The 19182-nt window shown below is 28.1% G+C and overlaps 3 protein-coding genes across 3 annotated transcripts; 2 read left to right on the top strand and 1 right to left on the bottom strand.

The window, feature by feature from the left end:
* Positions 1–2304: 2304 nt before the first annotated feature.
* Positions 2305–3156, top strand: LOC114423656 (trypsin inhibitor DE-3-like). Its single transcript, XM_028390486.1, has one exon. It carries the CDS (start codon positions 2367–2369, stop codon positions 2961–2963), a length of 597 nt encoding a protein of 198 aa, XP_028246287.1. The 5' UTR covers positions 2305–2366; the 3' UTR covers positions 2964–3156.
* A 5393-nt stretch (positions 3157–8549) lies between these two features.
* On the bottom strand, positions 8550–9398 carry LOC114423655 (kunitz-type trypsin inhibitor KTI1-like). Its single transcript, XM_028390485.1, has one exon. The coding sequence runs from the start codon at positions 9345–9347 to the stop codon at positions 8631–8633; it is 717 nt and encodes a 238-aa protein (XP_028246286.1). The 5' UTR covers positions 9348–9398; the 3' UTR covers positions 8550–8630.
* A 5754-nt stretch (positions 9399–15152) lies between these two features.
* On the top strand, positions 15153–17842 carry LOC114423654 (trypsin inhibitor B-like). The gene is made up of 2 exons (XM_028390484.1): positions 15153–15404; positions 17012–17842. Exon 2 carries the CDS (start codon positions 17117–17119, stop codon positions 17753–17755), a length of 639 nt encoding a protein of 212 aa, XP_028246285.1. The 5' UTR covers positions 15153–15404; positions 17012–17116; the 3' UTR covers positions 17756–17842.
* The last annotated feature ends 1340 nt before the right edge of the window (positions 17843–19182 follow it).

The following is a 19182-nucleotide window of genomic DNA, read 5'->3' as shown; positions in this document are numbered from 1 at the left end:
CATAGAAAATTTTCTTTCAACCAAATACAATACATAATTTCTTAAGAAAAAAACTGTACAATTTCACACTAATACATTATACATAAGTACTCTTACAATGGCTATTTGAAAAGTTGAAACAGGAAAATGTAAGCCTAAAAGGATTTGACAGAAATCATAGTGGATACATTATACATCTATACACATGGTTCACTTCGTATATTATTTCGTCTAATATTTTCTGCACCAAATATGATTGGGGGCCATCAATTATCACATGGGCTCTTTTAATTGTTCGCTGACACCTGTAATATTCGAGGACCATGACGATGCAATGCCAAAAACGTGTCTTTTGTCTCGTGCGTAAGTTTTAAAAAATGAACCAGTCCAATGTATAAAGTAGGTTCAATTTGGTCTATAAAAAAATACCTCTTTTTATTCAACAAAAAAGTAATTTCTATTTTATTTGATTAATCTAGAAGATGGTTTAATAAAAATTTAATTATCTGATCAGAAAGTCATTTCATTAATTGTTTTGATTAAATCTGAAAAGTTAAGGGGATATATAATGTTAATAATTAATTAAATGAAACGTATTTACAAAAATTAGTTATTCTTTTATTTATTTAAATAGTTGATAAGTGCAAAATTAAATATTGAATTATTGTATTACAACATACTATTTCATAACTATTTATATTTATAAATCGTTACAACTTTTTGGTTTAATTTGTTTAAAATAATTTATTATATTAATGATTAAGATTTTTTTAAGTTATATTCTATCTTTAGATATTTATTAGATATATGCAATTATTAGCGGTTTACGTTATATGCTGCTAAACTTATAGTTAAAAAATATTCATATATTATTTTAAAAATATATATTTATCGTAAAAATAAATAATAAATAGTTTTATTTCATTATAAAAATGTTAAATAAAGTTAAAGATGGTATTATTTGAATAGACTGCTTTCAAAAAATTATTATTATTATTATTATTATTATTATTATTATTATTATTATTATTATATATATATATATATATATATATTTAATTACTCAAATAAATTATATTTCAATTTATGTATAAATAAATTTCCCATAAGAATGATGATATCAATTTTCAAAATGAGAAAATTATAGGTGTTTGAATTAAAAAAAAATCCAAAGCGAACTATAACTTTCAGTAAAACTTAATTTCTATATTTTCAAATGCTTTTATCTCAAACGTAAGTATTGTACTGCTATAATATAAAAATGAAATATATTATTCAATAGTATTTATGCAATGCATGCAGTAATTATTGTATTTGATTTATAATGTTAGTAAACAAATAATTTAAAAATACTTTGCAATAACCATATATTAAATAAATTAATTATGCATGTAATTTTAAAAAATAAAATTATTATTAAAAATATGGATATAGTGTTGGAAAAAAACATGATGTATGATGAGTAAAAATAAAAAATTTAATTTTAAGGTTCATAAAATTCTTAAAGTATTATCAAATATGGATATACTGTATTTTTTCCTCGCCAAAGTTTCAAAATGTCGCATTTTTTGTTGTCAATTTTTTTCATGAATTTTATCCTCTTATCTACAAAACATCACAAATTGGTTCCTCATGTATAAAAATCATCACAATTAAAATATTCAGTGTCAGTTTTTTGCTTTCTAAATCACCACAATTAAAACAATTTGTGATAATTTGTATTAATCATGCCAGTTTTTCTACGTGAGGCAAAAATCTGTAATGTTTTAATTAATCTTAATTCACTGTTTTATGAAAGATTAATATCTTTCACTAGACTGATCAGTTCCGTTGATATAACTCAATTTTTTATTATAATTAATAACTAAGTGATAACACAAGAGATGCTCTCTTAACACAAAAACACAAATAGTTACACACCTTGTGGCATCTCCCATGTGTTCCTATTTAATATAATTTGGCTTGTTACAGAAAAAAAAATAAAAAATCCACCAACTCAGTTTTTTTTCATAAGTAGATATTGAAAAGACAAATATAAGAAATTTACATCAACTCATAAGCACTCCCTCGATCCACAACCCCCGTTTAGTTTGGTGGGCACCAAACTTTTCCCTAAAATAGAAATAAAATGGAATACTTTCATTATATAATTTCTGTTTTATTTTATTTTAAATAATAATGACTAATATCATTGTATCCGTGTTATCCTGTTTCACATGTTTAATAGTAACTATACTCTATGTCTATATTTCATTTTTTTTTATCCATCCAAAATGTGCCTTATCCATAGCACTTACGTCTATAAAAGGATTCTTCCCAACTTGGCCTGCCTATATTCACACAACTAAGGTAAAGCCGAAACCTTCCATATATAGCCAGCCAAAGAAATGTGGAGTACAAAACTCTTTGGTCTCTTTCTTCTTTCAGCATTCACCTTATACCCACCTTCAACCATGGCTCAACCAGTCTTCGACCTTGATGGCCATCCGGTTATAAACGGTGGCTCATACTATATTATGGAATATATGGGCAGTGGAGTAGAGCTAGCCAAAACGGGGAATGAAACTTGCCCTCTCAGTGTTGTGCAATCTTCCAGTTTTGGGTCGACTGGGCTACCAGTGAAGATTTCATCCATGCTCCGTACTCCTTTCGTCACCATTGGAAGAGTGGACCTTAGTTTCACTGGTGTTCCGGATTGTGCCACCACTCCTTCTGGGTGGACCGTCGTCGAGGGTCTACCGGAGGGATCCGTGGTTAAGATTACTGGCTACGAAAACACGGAGAATGGTCACTTTCTAATTGAAAAAGCTTCTTTTCGCAATATCTATAAGCTTTCGTTCTGTATAGTTGGCAAACTCGGGTGCGGAACTATTGGGCTTATTAAAGATGATAAACAAAACGACCTTTTGGGTGTGACTTGGGACTATGCGTTTGAGTTTGTGCTGGTGAAAACTGATGATCAGCCTACTTCATCTTCTGCGTGAACACTAATGAAGCATTGATCGACCATGAGAAATGGTCTACTTTCTCGTGGCGAGAGACATGTGTGTGATGATGATAAATAAACATGATTTGGTTGTAGTTGTAGTTACTACAAACCTAAAATAAATGAAGAATATAATATTGTAAGGTTTACACTCTATGGTGTATCAATGAAGAATATCAATTTTATGTTTATCTTCCTGTAACTCTTTTATACGTAGAATTTAGGAGCAGTTCTAACAATAGCTTCTTGGTACCTAACAATCGTGTAACTCTTTTATAGTAGAAATTATGTTAGATTATCATAATAATTTTAGAAATACCTAAATTTGACTAATCAAATAAATACAACAGAATTTAAATAAATTTGTAATAATTCATGATTTTATGATTCTTCTTCAAGAATTTTTTTTATTTCTTAATAAAATTTTAACTCTTGAGATAGAAAGAAAAAAAAATTATGTGTGACGGCTCAATTAAGTTCATATCTTACTTTACATTAATAATAAATAATTAATATAATTATTTTATAATATTAGTCTATATTAATTAATTATTGAAATAAAAAAAATTTAAGACACCTACCGTATCATCTTACTTCCCGTGGCCACCACAACCCTCGCCACTTTCAGCCACACCCACCCACCAACAACCACACCATCAATCTTTTCAACACATTAACAACAACTACGCTATCACACATGTAACCCTACCTCCCTTGCCTATATCCACCTTGCAAAAATCCGAATCCAACCTCTAATTCAAACAACTTTTGTAACTAATCTTTAAAAAGAAAAAAAAATAGTTCAAAAACCCTCACCCCCATCACTGGAGCAGTTGCAAAACCGTCGGCATCACCGCAGTGACGATTTGCAACTTGGATGTCGTCGTCGTCTTCCTTTGCAAATGCTTCCCCATCATTGCCGTTGTCTACCACATACCCTATGGTATTAGCTACTATGTTACCCTCAATAAATAACGATGGTTGGTGGTATTTAGCATGTCATTGCAGTTGATTTGTGACTCCAGATTCAAAGAAGTATTATCGTGAAACCTGTGATATAGGCATGTTGCGAACGAAGGTTTTCCATAGGTAATTTTAGTTTTATTAATTTTTAATTATAATTTTGTTAATCATTTTAAAAATATTAACTATTTATTAGTATTTATTATAAAATAAATAGACTATTTTAATTGTTAATATAAACAAACTAAGAATACGTTAATAAACTATAATTAATACCGATAATATAACTTATTGACATATTTATATTAAAAAATAAGTGTGTTTGTGTTAACAAATTGTAAAATAATAATAATAATAATGTGTTAATAGAGTTTTTAATACATAAAAATAACTACTCAGCCATAAGATTTGATTTCTTGTGCAAGTAAATTTCGGATTGGCCAAAATTATGGTTGATAGAAGCTCTAAAACTCAGCCAACTGTTTGTGGTTTGGTCCTCGAATGGTCAATTTACTATTAAGTTAGTTCTACGAATTGCTACATTTTTTGTCTCCTATTTTAATTTTATTTAAACACGTTTCTAGGTTAATGAATTATTTCTCTAGTACTGCATGTTCACGTGGTTGAAATTATTGTAGAGGTACAACAATTGCCTCTTTTCCTTTGGTACAACTATTGCAATGTCGTAATAGCATCCCAACTCCCAAGTTGATAGTCTGGAATATTTGGTAGCCATTGACATCCCAACAACGTGCTTATTCTATTCCCCCATAAACTAAATAGGGAGGTACTTAAATTAATTTTCTATTTTGTTTTATTAATTTAAAATTTTCTTAATTAAATATCCGATAATTAATTTATTTCATCAATTTGTATAGTTTTTTCTGGTAAATTAATAGATAAGTTAAATTAATGCTAAAAAGTTAATTAGAAATAAAAATTCTGATATTAGCACTAAATAAAAAGTTAAATTTATTTCATCACATGTTTGATGATTAATTATTCCATGTTTCAATTATTTCTATTTATAATAAAAATCACATTACCATATATAAGTGTAAACAAGTTGAGTTTTTGTGAATTATTCATACTTGACTCATTAAATATTTGATAAAACTTATTTGTTAATTAAATAAATTAATTAAAGCATGATATTAAACTTGATTATTTAAATGAGTTATAGGGTCAATTATTTAAACTAAAAGAAAGAAAAAAGTGTTCTTTAGAAAAACATTTTTATGAAGAAAAAAGGTTTTGCTTCTTAAAAAACAGAAAAATATTTGTTTATAAAACATATTAGACAAACACATAAAATATAGCTAGAAAACTGATGATTTTAGTAAATAAATAAATAAATGAAACTGATAATTGAAAAACATTTGTTTTTTTTTTTAAAAAAAAAACTTAAACAAACAGGCCAACAATAATCTAAATTTACAATCTCAACATTAACAACCGGTGAATAGTAATTTATTTAAATTGCTGATGAGAATTTTATTAGTTCTTATTATTTTTTTAACCGCCGTAATTAGACTTTTTGGTTCCTTGATAAAATTTCAAAGTATCTTTACAAGTTTTGATTTTTTAGCGTTATGAGATTAATTTATCTTAACCCGAAACTTAGATATACTTAAAGTTTATGTCTCTTTATACGAATGTATATCATGTAGGAATCAAAATTGAGGATCTTGAGCATCTTATTACTTAACAATAATATATTACAAATTAAAAATAAATTATGAAATTAAATTATATGTAATTACATTGTTTATAAAAAAATACATCACTTAATTAAATGACACATTTAAAGTAATATAGTTATGTTACTTGAATATTCTTTATTACCTTGTTAACCATGACAACATTAAACAAACTAGAGTTAAATTTAAGACTAAAAAATAATATTAAAAAATCTCAAGGATCTAAAGTAACAACTTTTTTTGGAAGGATAAAAATCAGACTAGAAAAAAAATTCTAGGAACTTAAAATATGTTAAATCATATTATTATTATTATTATTATTATTATTTAAATTTAGTTATTCAATTCATTTTTTTACAGATTTTTTTTCGTGCGTGTGTGTATCCCGGCACAAAATTAAGAAAACTTATAGGCATAGACAATATATTCCTAAGCAACTCTCCCCTGACAGAAAAACTTAAGCCGGCTTATCAGCGCAAGAATTTCCATCTCTGTGAAAAAAATAAAACTATCTTTTTTTAAGAAAAAAAAAACAATTCTCAAGTTGTAAACTAGTATATTGGTGTTCAAGAAATATTTTCCTTTAAAATATGCTCCTATATTATATGTCATCTTGAAATTTTTCTTTTTTCTTTTGCATTACTTTCTTTTATTCTCATCCATTTTAAATACCATTTCCTTAATTATGATAAAAAGTAATTAAAATTATTTTAAATCATATTCAGAATAATTACGAAATTATTTTTAAATACTTATAATTATGAAATTTTGAGTTGTAATCAAAATAATTAAATATGTAAATTTACACCTATAAGCTAATTCAAGAACTAACTTTACCAAATATTTTTAATTCAATTAATTATAAAACATTTATAATTAAATTTTCGGTTTTAATTTAAATTATCTAAAAAATTTACAGAAAAAAAACTGAATATTAATGAAATATTTTTTCATCAGATAATTAATTTTTAATTAATCCAAGTTTTAAATGAATCAAATAAAATAGAAATTGTTCTTTTAAATAAATAGAAATCTATATTTAATTACCTCCTTAGATTTACTTTATGCAGAACAAGGAACGTGTTTTTCTGGATGCAGTGCAGGTGTCATCTACGATGGTCCCCGAATATTAATACGTAATGGGAGGCCATGATGTGTATACAATTATCATGGACCCCAAATATGAATAATTGAATATCACAGTTGCTTCACATGCCAAGTGGGGCATTCCTAATTAATTTTGCTCCTTTATTACCAACTAACCATTGTTATGACGGCTACAATATCACACCAGTTAGATATACAATGGACGAAGATATTTATTTTATTTCAAAAGTAATTAAAATATAAATACACAAAACAGTTTAAATGAATTAAAAAATAAATAAAACATTTTAAATATAATATAATTTGAAATTAAAATTCTAATAATTTTAATTAGATTTTGATTTATTGCATACATAGAAGATAATATTGGAATTATATGAAAAGGACAAATTAAAGTAATCAGGTAAAATAAAATTCAAAGGTTTAGATAAACTATAAAATTCAATATATTAATTAGGTGAAAAGATACAGAAAGTAAGAAAACAATATATACAGTTATTAACTAGAAAAAAATATTAAAAACACAAATAAATAGTCTGATTTTAATTTATATAGAAAAATAGACCATGTTTTTTTAAAATGAATTTTAAAATAATAATAAATCATAATAATAGTAATAATAATAATAACAACAAAGTTTATAATACATCTTATAGTTAATAATTATTTTTGTTAGTGAGTTACAGTTAACTTAAAGGGTAAGAATTATCCCTCATTTATATATTTTAAATTTATTTTATTTTTAATAAATTTAAGTATGAATTTAAGCTTTAAAAATTAATTCGAGAAGTGAGGATTGTTTCTAGTTTATATATTTTAACTTATCTTTATTTAGTGGGACTCTTGTTTTTTTTTTCTTTCCAACATGTATCCAGCAGGTATCACCCCAGGATAGTTAAATCACTTTTCATTCACACTAGCAAAATATAATTGCCCCCCTCTCCCCCTGAAACTAATATTAGGCCTTAATGCTAATAGTAATAAGGGACAAAGCCCACTTGCCATTGTCCAAATGGCAGCAAACTCTTTCCAAACTTTAGGTACTTTATGACATCAATTGAAATTTTAAACAACACTTAATTAATTATATAATTTTTATGGTGTTCTTTATGTATTATTCTTATGCATGCCTACGCAATGACATCTTAGTGTAATAATAATTGGTTTGAGACATGTGGTATAATTTGATTCAAAATTTATTTATTTGATTTAATTTGATCTTTTAATTATTAAGAAGTTCAATATCATCCATGCATGGTGCAGGCCTAGGCAGGGTTGGTTAAAATTATATAATTCTAGTAAAATATCCCCAAATTATAATATTTCCAATTAGCTAGTAAGCACCTGTTTGGTTCCGCGTCGAACATGGAGGAATGCGCGTATGGGGCAAAAAAAACTGAAGCTATTCCATATAGCTACGCATGTTTGGTTTACGGTTGATAAAAATAAAATAAGCCCAAAAACAAAAATTATGATCTATTCATAAAATTATTTTTTTATTTCAATGCAATTTTGTAACATTCTCAAACATCCTCTAAACTTGAAGCGAGTAAGTGTTTGGTGCTATATATGCAAATCAGTTTTTTTTTAAACCAAACTTAAAAAAACTGGAGTATTTTGCTCAACTCACCTATTTTATCCGCTGCCAGCAAGCAGGCTATAAATGGATTCTTTCATATCCAATATCAGTATTTAATTAAATCCTAAAATATTTATTAAAAAACATAAGTCGTTTTCACTTGTACAATTAGTAATATTAATCATCGAGGCACATAACATTTGAGACGAAATGACTATATATAACATGTCAGAAATTAAAACATTTGCAAAAAGGCATAAGCTTTGATTATTTTATTTAGTAAGACACCAATGTTACTACAACCAAAGCATGTCTCTCACACACTGGCAGAAAGCACATGATTATTCAGGGCCAGTGCAGATCGAAATTTCTGAAACTGAACGACTAAAGGAGTGTTCTCAGACAGCACCAAGCGCCTGATTCCCTTACCATCGGTACGAATCCCAACATTCTTACATAAGTGAATCGCCACCTCTTCTTCTGGCCATAGACAGAACACAAGCTTATAGCCCACAGAAGAAGAAGAAGCGTCATCAGCAACTTTCACAATACTGAACCAACCAGACACTCTATTTTGGTAACCAACAAGCTTAACAGCGAGTCCTCTTTCTGGTAGACCCTCAACGATAGTCCACTTGGAAGGTGGGTCCCACTTAGAAGGAATTGGACTTGGGGGACACCCTGGTCTGAGTGTGGATGGAAACACACCGAACTGAATGCTCTTGAAAAGCTGGCCTTGGGTGATGAAAGCGACTCCTGCTGATCGAGATGCAATCTTTATCGGTAACCCCTCAGAGAGCTCGTTGCCAGATTGCACCACAGTCAGAGGGCAAGTTTCGTTTCCTGCTTTTGCTACTTGTATTCCACCGCCATTTCCTCTTATCACTGGCAACACGAAATAATTGACACCGTATTGAAGCTTATCGCCGTCAGTGTCGTACACATGATCATCATCAGCGGTGGCTGAAGGTAGATATGAGGTGAAGGCACAAAGAAGAAAGAAGAGAGGGAACAAGATAGGAGTTCTCTTCATCTCTTAGGGTTTTCTTTTTCAGTTGCGGACGTGGCTAATTAAGCAAGGTTCGAAGAATTTATTTATAGACATGCAGCGTGCTGATTGCAAAGGGAGTTCTGGATAAGTATGAAGTTTTTTTTTCACATTAATTTATACATTTTAATTATAACAGATAGAAGAAAAAGAAATAAACAACAAGGGATAAAAGAAGTTATAAGACTCATTTAATTTTGTTGTTTTTGTTTTACTCCGTATATGAGATTGATTTAATGGTTGAAAAAAAAAGAGTCATGAATTCAAATTACTTATACTAATAAAAATAATTTAATAAATTAAAAATTAACAATTGTCCATAAAAAAACGATGAATAAAGATCAAAATCTAAAAGGTGTTGTTTTGTAAAATAGTATACAGGTTATTAGATGAATAATATATATATATATATATATATATATATATATATATATATCTTTTTTCTCTTTTATTTCTTCCTCTCTCTCTCCATGCATAAATTTTCTGTTAAAAAATTATGGTGTTCTTAGTTCACCAGCAAGGCTACTGCATGTGAAGCAAACAAATTAAACATCTAATTCCACAAAAGAGAGACAAAATAAAGATACACAAAATAGGGAGACTAGGCCAAAACACTAGCACACAATTAAGAGAATATATAGTTAGGCATATACAATTTATTTCTTAATTGGGAACTCTTCCCTAATAAAAAAACTAGAACAGAGTTTCACAAAAAAGGCGACCGAGACTCAACTAGCCAACTTATCGGCGCAAGAATATCAATCTTTATATATAGATAGATGCAGATAAAGGAAGAATTTTAAGAAGACAATAAAGGTAAATTTATATGTGAACTTTTTAGTTTTACCGAATCTAAACTTGAGGATGTTTGTTTTATTTTTTAAAAATATAATGTTCTCTGCAAACATTATTGTTTTGGTAATGTATTGTACTTATATAGTTTGCATAAAATTATTCTTATTGAAAGGTGACATTTTGAATTTTTTGAGTTAGGAAAAATGTTTCAATACAATAAAAATATTGTTACCTATATAGTAAATAAATAAATAAAATTGGAAAAATTCTACTAGAACTAAATGTCAAAACTTTTGATTTTCATGCAATATATATAAATATTTTCAAAAATGTTTATCCCCAATTAAACAGAATTTACCTATTCCTAAGATTCATGACTCATAAGATTCATGATTTCCATTAACTGTAATGTCCAAACAAAGAAAATTTTCTTTCAACCAAATACAATGCATAATTTCTTAAGGAAAAAACTGCATGATTTCACACTAATATATATTATACATATGTACTTTTACAATGGCTATTTGGAAAGTTGAAAACGGAAAATGTAAGCAGAAGGATTTGACAGAAATCATAGTGAATACAGATCATAGTGAGCACTTCGCATATTGTTTGGTCTAATACTTTCGGTACCAAATATGATTGGGGGCGATGAATGATTGATTACATTGGACTTTTTTTATTGTTTGGGTTCATCAAAGCTGACACCTGTAATGATCGAGGACCATAACAATGCAATGCCAAACGTGCTTTATGTCTCATGCGCAAGTTTTGAAAAATGAACCAATTTGGTCCCATGCATAAAGTAGCTTCAATTTGGTCCCATGCATATAGTAGCTTCAATTATTGTTAAAAAGTGTGCCTCCTTTTTATTCAACAAAAAATCAAGTTCTATTTTATTTGACTGATCTAGATTCTAGAAGATGGTTCAATTAAAATATAATTAAGTGATAAGAAAATCATTTCATTTATTGTTTTAAATAATGCGATATATAATGTGTTCATAATTAATCAAATGAAAAGTATTGGGAAAAATAGTTATTTTTTTAGTTATTTAAATAGTTGATAAGTGTAAAATTAAATATTGAATTATTGTATTACAACTTACAATTTCATAACTATTTATATTTATAACTCATTACAAATTTTTGGTTTAATTTATTTAATATAATTTATTATATAAATGATTTAGATTTTTTAAAAGTAATATTCTATCTTTAAATATTAATTAGATATATGAAATTATTATCGGTTTAAGTTATATGCTTCTGCACTTATAATCTAATTGTTAAAAAAATATTCATATATTTTTTTAAAATATATTGTATAAAAATTTAACATAATCTCAACAATATTTTTCTATCACATAAATGATTATTATAAAATTGTAACTCACTCCAAAAAATGTATCACTCTATAAACTTAAATATTTTACTCAATGATTACAAAAATGATAACACTTATACCCAAAGAAACTTTTCTCTTAATTAAATAATTTTCTTTCATAATCTCTCTTCTCAGATATTCTTTGTATATTTTTCCATTAATTCTCTTCTTGTTTCTCTACTGATACATTAGGACAAAATAAAGATACACAGAATAGGGAGACTTGGCCAAAACACTAGTACAAAATTAAGAGAATCTATAGTTAGGCATATACATCAATTTATTTCTTAATTGGGAACTCTTCCCTAATATAAAAAACTAGAACAGAGTTTCACAAAAAAGGCGACCGAGACTCAACTCCAAAGGAAGCCAACTTATCGGCGCAAGAATTTCCATCTTTGTAAGACAATTCTCAAGGTGTAAACTAGTATACTGGGGTTCAATAAACATTTTCTTTTGAAATATGTTTCTATGGTATTACTTTCTTTTATTCTGATTCATATTAAATACCATTTCCTCAATTATGATAAAATAATTAATCTTTGACATGCAGTGATGGTTCCCAAATATTAATCTGTAATGTGAGGCCACATAAGCTGTAGTCGTGTACAACTCTCATGGACCCCAAATATCACACTTGCTTCGCTTGCCAAGTATGGCCACATCACGTGACTCCTTATTAATTTTGCCTGCATCACACCAGACGGCAGACACCACTTATCTATATACAGTGGGCGAAGATACATCTTTATTTTATTTCAAAAGTAATTAAAATCATGCTGTTGAATAATATTTTTTTAAAGTCCATTCTATAGTCAAAAATCATGACAAAATGAGTATCCAAGTTCTGCCAAAAATAATTAAGAGAGGTTATAAAGATAATTTTTTGAAATTGAAGGTTTAAAAATCATGGTGATGATGTCATTAGGGTTTTTATAAATGAACATTAAAATCTATTTTAATAGTTACACGCAAAATAATTTTTTACTCAAAACATTCAAATATTTTCTTAAAAAATCATTTGTCTAATATTTGTTACTAAAAATATCATTACTTTAAAATTAATTTTAATCATAATCAACTCTATATATTCACATTAATCTACAATTACTCATAAAAAACATTAATCTAAAATTAGTTTGAATCATATATCCAAACGCACACACACTACTAAGATAGAAAGAGAGAGAAGAAAAATAAGTATAAAACAGCTAAAGTGTTATTATGTAAAATATTGTAGGATAAATTATTATTTTGGTCAGAGAATATGCAAATGATAAAATTATAGTTCCTGAAATAATAAACTTTTTTCATTAATTGTTTTTCATATGATAACTATATTCATTAGTTTCCTTTTAAGAGACCATATTACTATGACAATTTGACTTGAAAAATGCTTCCATCTGCATTAATTTCATGTTCAGGTTTAGTTTGCCTAACACTTTCATATTAATCCTGGTTGTAGGCCACCTTAGGTCTATTTGTGTGGAGCTCCAATTAGTTATTTAGAAAATCACTACATCAATCTTTTAAATCTTATATTTGTATCCCTGAATTTCATTATCAAAATGTCTTTTTTCTTTAATTCTATAACAATTATTACTTTATCTGTCATTAATTATAGTTATCAATAGCCCGTCTTCCAATAGTTATCAAATTTTAGTTGTTTAATATTGCTCATCAATCATAATTAATTAGTTATCAATTAAATGTTACTTGTTTAATATTTTTACTTAAATATGACATTTTTTTACTTTAGTTATTGTCTTTTTTTATTTTAATCTTTACAAATATTATTTGATAATGTGACACAATGATGATGTCATTAGCATTTTCGTGGAAACACTACGTAACAACATAGACTAAAATTAAAATATATTACATGAATTAAGTTAAGGAGTAAAAAACTTATTTTATAAGAATCAAAAGATTATTTAAGAACTATCTAATTGTTCATCATAAACCACCAAATTCACTTTGTCACTCTAGCCACGGTCCTTAATAAATATACAAGATATAAAAACTAAAATTCAAGAAAATAAATTAAAATGGATATTTAATATAATTTCTGATGGAGATATGCAATTGTTCATGGTAGTAATCCCTGTTCTCAATTCAACATCGGGGGCCAAAGTTGAGTTGTACTTTATCTAAAAAACGTGTAATTTCATGCTGGCAATATATATATATATATATATATATATATATATATATATATATAAAATTGAATTTGGATCAAAATTTACATCCTGTTTAAAAAAGAAAGAAGATATATTAATAAGCAGTAGAGTATTACTAACAATGAATCAATTATAAATTATCATATAAAATAAATTTGTTAAGCTTTACGAGAATTGTTTTAAAATTATACAAATAATATTTTTTGTTCCGTTGATAATATTTAAATATTTGTAAATGGTTTATGCGCTGAATTATAATCTCTATTTGTAAGTGTGAACTTGTTAAGATAGAGCTTGAAGAGGCTATTGAAATTTTTTGTTTTGTCGGTATCCTGTTTTGTAGAACCTATATATTCAGAAAGAGCATTCATATTTTTATAGTTTGATAGAAGTTTTTATACATGGACATTAAAATCTATTTTAATAGTTACACACAAAATAATTTTTTTCTCAAAACATTCAAATATTTTCTTAAAAAATCATTTGTCTAATAGTTGTTATAAAAAACCTCATTACTTTAAAATTAATTTTAATCATAATCAACTCTATATATTCACATTAATCTAAAATTATTCATAAAAAACATTAATCTAAAATTAGTTTGAATCATATATCCAAACACACACATCAGTTAGCCGAAGTTACTCATTTAAAGAACCATTTCCCTTGCTAGTATCGTTTGCGTGGTTAGAGTTTTTGTAAAGGTACAATAATTGATTGTTTTTATTTCATTGATAAAAGAAGCAAGTAGTAAAGCTGTAAAAACAACCAATGACTGTTGGACCTTGCGGCTAGACTTGTAGTTGTACCCATCAGCTTCATGCCTCACAACAGTTGGCACGTGTGTAATATATTAATGTAATAATATTGGTGTTCTACCCGTACATATGTTTGATTATAGAATCACAAATAATTTTTATTTCAATATTATATAAATATTGAAACCATAATATATATATATATATATATATATATATATATATAAGAAAATTGTATTACCCACAAATATTTGTGATAAAATCTATCATACACATAATAAACAATAGATATTTTAAATGGATATTTATTTTTTTATGGATACAAGTATTTTTTTTATCGGAGTTAATGAGTGGGATATAGATATTATAGTATATATATATATATATTTTATGTATTTTTAATTTATTTATATTTATGTTTTTCTTTGAATTTATACTTTGTGATATTGTAATCACCATAAAAAAATGTGTTATTTATGTTGATGATTCTAAAATGATTCTTTAAAGAATCGTTTTAGAAAATATGACGGTGACATTTTTATAATAAACAAGAAGACAACAACAACATTTTCACATACCTGTTTTTGAATAGTAGGCAATGACAAATTTGTAAATTTTTGCTTACCATACAAAGATTATTTAAACCCAAAAATCGTCTTTGTTTGTTTAGTGATTTAAGCATGTGATTATTATCCTTCATTTAGTCGCAACCTAGCTAGCTTTGAATCTCGTTCACTAATCCCCAAAAATGCCTTGTCTATACCTTAGCAGCCCACTACGTCATCTCCCGTGCCCTCTGTGTTGACGTCGCAGCCTGCTCCATCATTTCTGGTACCGCTCCATTGTCATCTTGCTTTCACTACTTAGTCGAAGTGTATAAGTAGTGGTTCTCGAGAAGTTGGGCCCCAATTTTCCCAAATTAGGTATGTCTCCTAAATGTTGTACCTATTAAAGCAAATTGCAGGTTAGATTATGTTTTTAATTAATTCATGCATCACTCATGATTCATGATTCGGGGATGTGGATCTTAAGTGATCTTCATAGTTGATATAAACAACATGAAGTTCTCTAGTCTTAAAACAAAAGAATCATCTATGTTGATATAAATGTGGCTTAAAAAATATTGTATATGTGTTGGTGGTTCATAGAATTTGTTTTAACTATGTCTGTGTAAAATATATTGTAATGAATCATTTTGATTTTAAGATCGGCATATTTTGGATGTTTATGATGATCAACTGTTTGCCAAACAATGCTATTATTGTTTGCTAATAACACTGGGTCAGAGATGGAGATAAACTAATTTAGTTACTAGTGTTGTCATTCGTGAGTTTAATCTAAAAAATTTCCATACACTTTAGCTTTTTATTTTATGCTCTAGGTCTATAGAGGAATAGTTTAAGAGTGAACGGGTCCTTTATGTCTTCATCCATCTTTAGAAACCCTTATAATCCTACCTATCCTCAGTGAAGTCCACGACTTTGATACCACAAAGTTGTATGAAAAAGTCTTACTACATAATGTTAAATTGTTCCAAATAATTTCTAAGAATGTACGCATTCATTTCAAACACAAAATTATGAAGCAAGAAACATGGGATACATAACACAACTTCAAAACCAAGTGTCACGACTGATAAGTTACTTGGTAGAAACTGTATGAATCATTTTCCTTCACATCTCCAACAAACAACTATTGTGGCCATTAAAATTGAAAAAATGGCTATTATGACTGTTGAAATTGGAAAAACGACTATTGTGATCATAAAAAAGAAAGAAAAGAAAGATATCGATGCCATCGAAGTAAAGAAAGAAAAGATGGATATTGTTGCCATCAAAGAAAAAGGAAGGAGATGGATGCTGATACCATCGAAGAAAAAAAATACTTATATAATATATGATAAGGATAAATTGAAAAATGTTGTCCGACAAAAAGGTTAGTAGTTAAATTTAGATTGTATTTATGAGAATTCACCTTTATGCTTTGAAATAATGTCCTCTGGATTAAAAATGATGAAATCTTAAGATCTTTTAAAAGAAATTAACTTTTCTGAAGGAGATTAACATGGAAAGTAAAGAAAATCGAAAACCTACTTATAATAATATACTCCAAACTTACTATTATTTTTACATTTTATACTATCATTGTCTTCTAAAAATTCCTCGTTTATCTTTATCTATATATATATATTACTTTCATGGTGTCACTAAAAAAATGTTATTATCTTAATTTTTAGAATAATAAACTTTTTTAATAAATTCATCCGCGCAAAAAATTGTAAATATATAAATATTCACTCTCGTTCTCGGATTCAAAAAATAAGTAATTATTATTTTTGCTTGTGAGAGTAGCTAGATTCAGCTGGTCTACTTTGTTATTTCTAATTCAAATACTAAATATATATATTTTTTATTTCAGCAACTATAATGTTATCATTTACATATTCTCTGACCAAAATAATAATTTATCCTGCAATATTTTACATAATAACACTTTAGCTGTCTTATACTTGTTTTTCATGTTTATCCAGAACTCGATCACTTTGTGACCACCACGTCTATAAATAGATTCTCTCTACGAAGCTTATTAACGCATCAGAAAAAGAAAAGCCTTCAATCATATAGCATTCTAAGAAATGAAGAGCCCTACCATTTTCATTCTCTTTCTACTTTCTGCCTTCTACACCTCACTCCTACCTTCAGCCACCGCTCAAGTCGTGGTTGACATGGAAGGTAATGATCTTCAAAATGGTGGGAAATATTATGTGTTGCCAGTAATAGAGTCATCATATGGTGGAATAAGAGTAGCCGCAACTGGAAAAGAAAGATGCCCTCTCACTGTTGTACAATCTCCCGATCCGTATGATAAGGGGATTGCAACAATTATTTCAACCCCATATCGAGTTCCTGTTATCCGCGAAGGCTTTCCTTTGAACATTACGTTCGGTAATTTTGCAGTTATACTGCCTTGTGTCCCCCTTCGTTCTGAGTGGACCGTCGTTAATGGCCAACCAGAAGGACCCGCAGTTAAAATTGGTTCGCCCCCAAATGCAGAAAATGGTTGGTTTGAAATTGAGAAATTGTTAACTTCGGGCTATAAGCTTGTGTTCTGTACGCGGCCTGAGCGTAGCTATTGTCAGGATATTGGGATTCATGTCGATGATGAAAATCACGCGCGTTTGGTGTTGACAAATGATGATCCACTAGTGGTTGAGTTTCTGAAATATGATCCCTTCTGGCCCCAGAATAATCTAGTGCTTCCTACAAGTCAATGAGAGACTATATAAATGCTTTGGTTGTAATAAATTATTGTCAGACTAAATAAAATAATCAAAGCTTATCCCTTCATTTGCAAGTGTTAATTTTGGTGTGATGAAACAAAAATGACTAAACACAACATCATTGGTGAAAATGTTATTTTCGCTTGTGGGAGTAGCCTAGATTCAGCTGGTCTACTTTGTTATTTCTAATTGAAATACTAAATCAAAAGGTTTATTATATCAGGAACTATAATGTTACCATTTTCATATTCTCTGACTAAATTAATAATTTATCCTACAATATTTTACATAATAACACTTTAGCCTGGAAAGATATTTGTTGAGAAATTGGGATTGGTAACTTGGAGTTAGTACCATGATTAATTAGTTGTTCACCATTGTCAGACATTATATTGAATTTCATTTCCTTGAATTTTATTCTTTGGCTCATCTCCTAATGTACCAAGACAGAGACCCAAACCTAACAAGACCAATAGCTTTCATGAGGGTGCAGGTTAAATTAATACGTGTATATACTGTCATGCCGGTTCAAAAAGTAATTTTACTTAATACTAGCTATTAAGCTTGAAATTTTTTTCAAATCAACAACAGTTATAATTAAATACATATACACTAAAAAGAGTTATGTAATTATATAAATTTCAATAATTATTTTCTTAATTAATGGCTATAAATTTTCCATATGAAAGATCCTCGCGGCTTACGGAAAGATCCTCGCGGCGTTCCGGGCTACGCGTCAGGCTTTCGACAATGGAGAGCGCAGCCACGCTCAGGTTTGACCTTTGTGTGAATGTCTCCGGCTTGGCGAGGCCGAGGCTGTCGATTCAATCGGTTCAACCTTTGTGTGAATGTCTCACGCTCAAAGGTATTGAAGTGTCTCGTGGTTCAACCGATTCGACCTTCAACCCCAACAAGCATCTCAAAGAAGAGTTACTCTCTTCATTTCCTTTTTTCCCCGATTAATAATAATAATATTTTTCAATTTTTCACTATTAACCCCCTATTTCCTTTTAGTCAGTGGTTAGGATGAGAACACCCAAAGTCCATATCTTATACAACAAGTATTGTAGGTTGGTTTTTATAGACAAACACTCCAAACATTAAAATCATGGTGATGATGTCATTAGGATTTTTATAAATGAACATTAAAATCTATTTTAATAGTTACACGCAAAATAATTTTTTACTCAAAACATTCAAATATTTTCTTAAAAAATCATTTATCTAATATTTGTTATTAGAAATCTGATTACTTTAAAATTAATTTTAATCATAATCAACTCTATATATTCACATTAATCTACAATTACTCATAAAAAACATTAATCTAAAATTAGTTTGAATCATATATCCAAACACACACCCTACTAAGATAGAAAGAGAGAGAAGAAAAATAAGTATATAACAGCTAAAGTGTTATT

The sequence above is a fragment of the Glycine soja genome, chromosome 8 (assembly GCF_004193775.1).
Source record: "Glycine soja cultivar W05 chromosome 8, ASM419377v2, whole genome shotgun sequence".
Lineage (NCBI taxonomy): Eukaryota > Viridiplantae > Streptophyta > Magnoliopsida > Fabales > Fabaceae > Glycine > Glycine soja.
This window is presented reverse-complemented; position numbering and strand designations above follow the sequence as displayed.

Bases quoted from the DNA above. Each gene is read 5' to 3' on its own strand.
- LOC114423656 (XM_028390486.1), top strand. From the start codon at position 2,367: ATGTGGAGTACAAAACTCTTTGGTCTCTTTCTTCTTTCAGCATTCACC.
- LOC114423655 (XM_028390485.1), bottom strand. From the start codon at position 9,347: ATGAAGAGAACTCCTATCTTGTTCCCTCTCTTCTTTCTTCTTTGTGCC.
- LOC114423654 (XM_028390484.1), top strand. From the start codon at position 17,117: ATGAAGAGCCCTACCATTTTCATTCTCTTTCTACTTTCTGCCTTCTAC.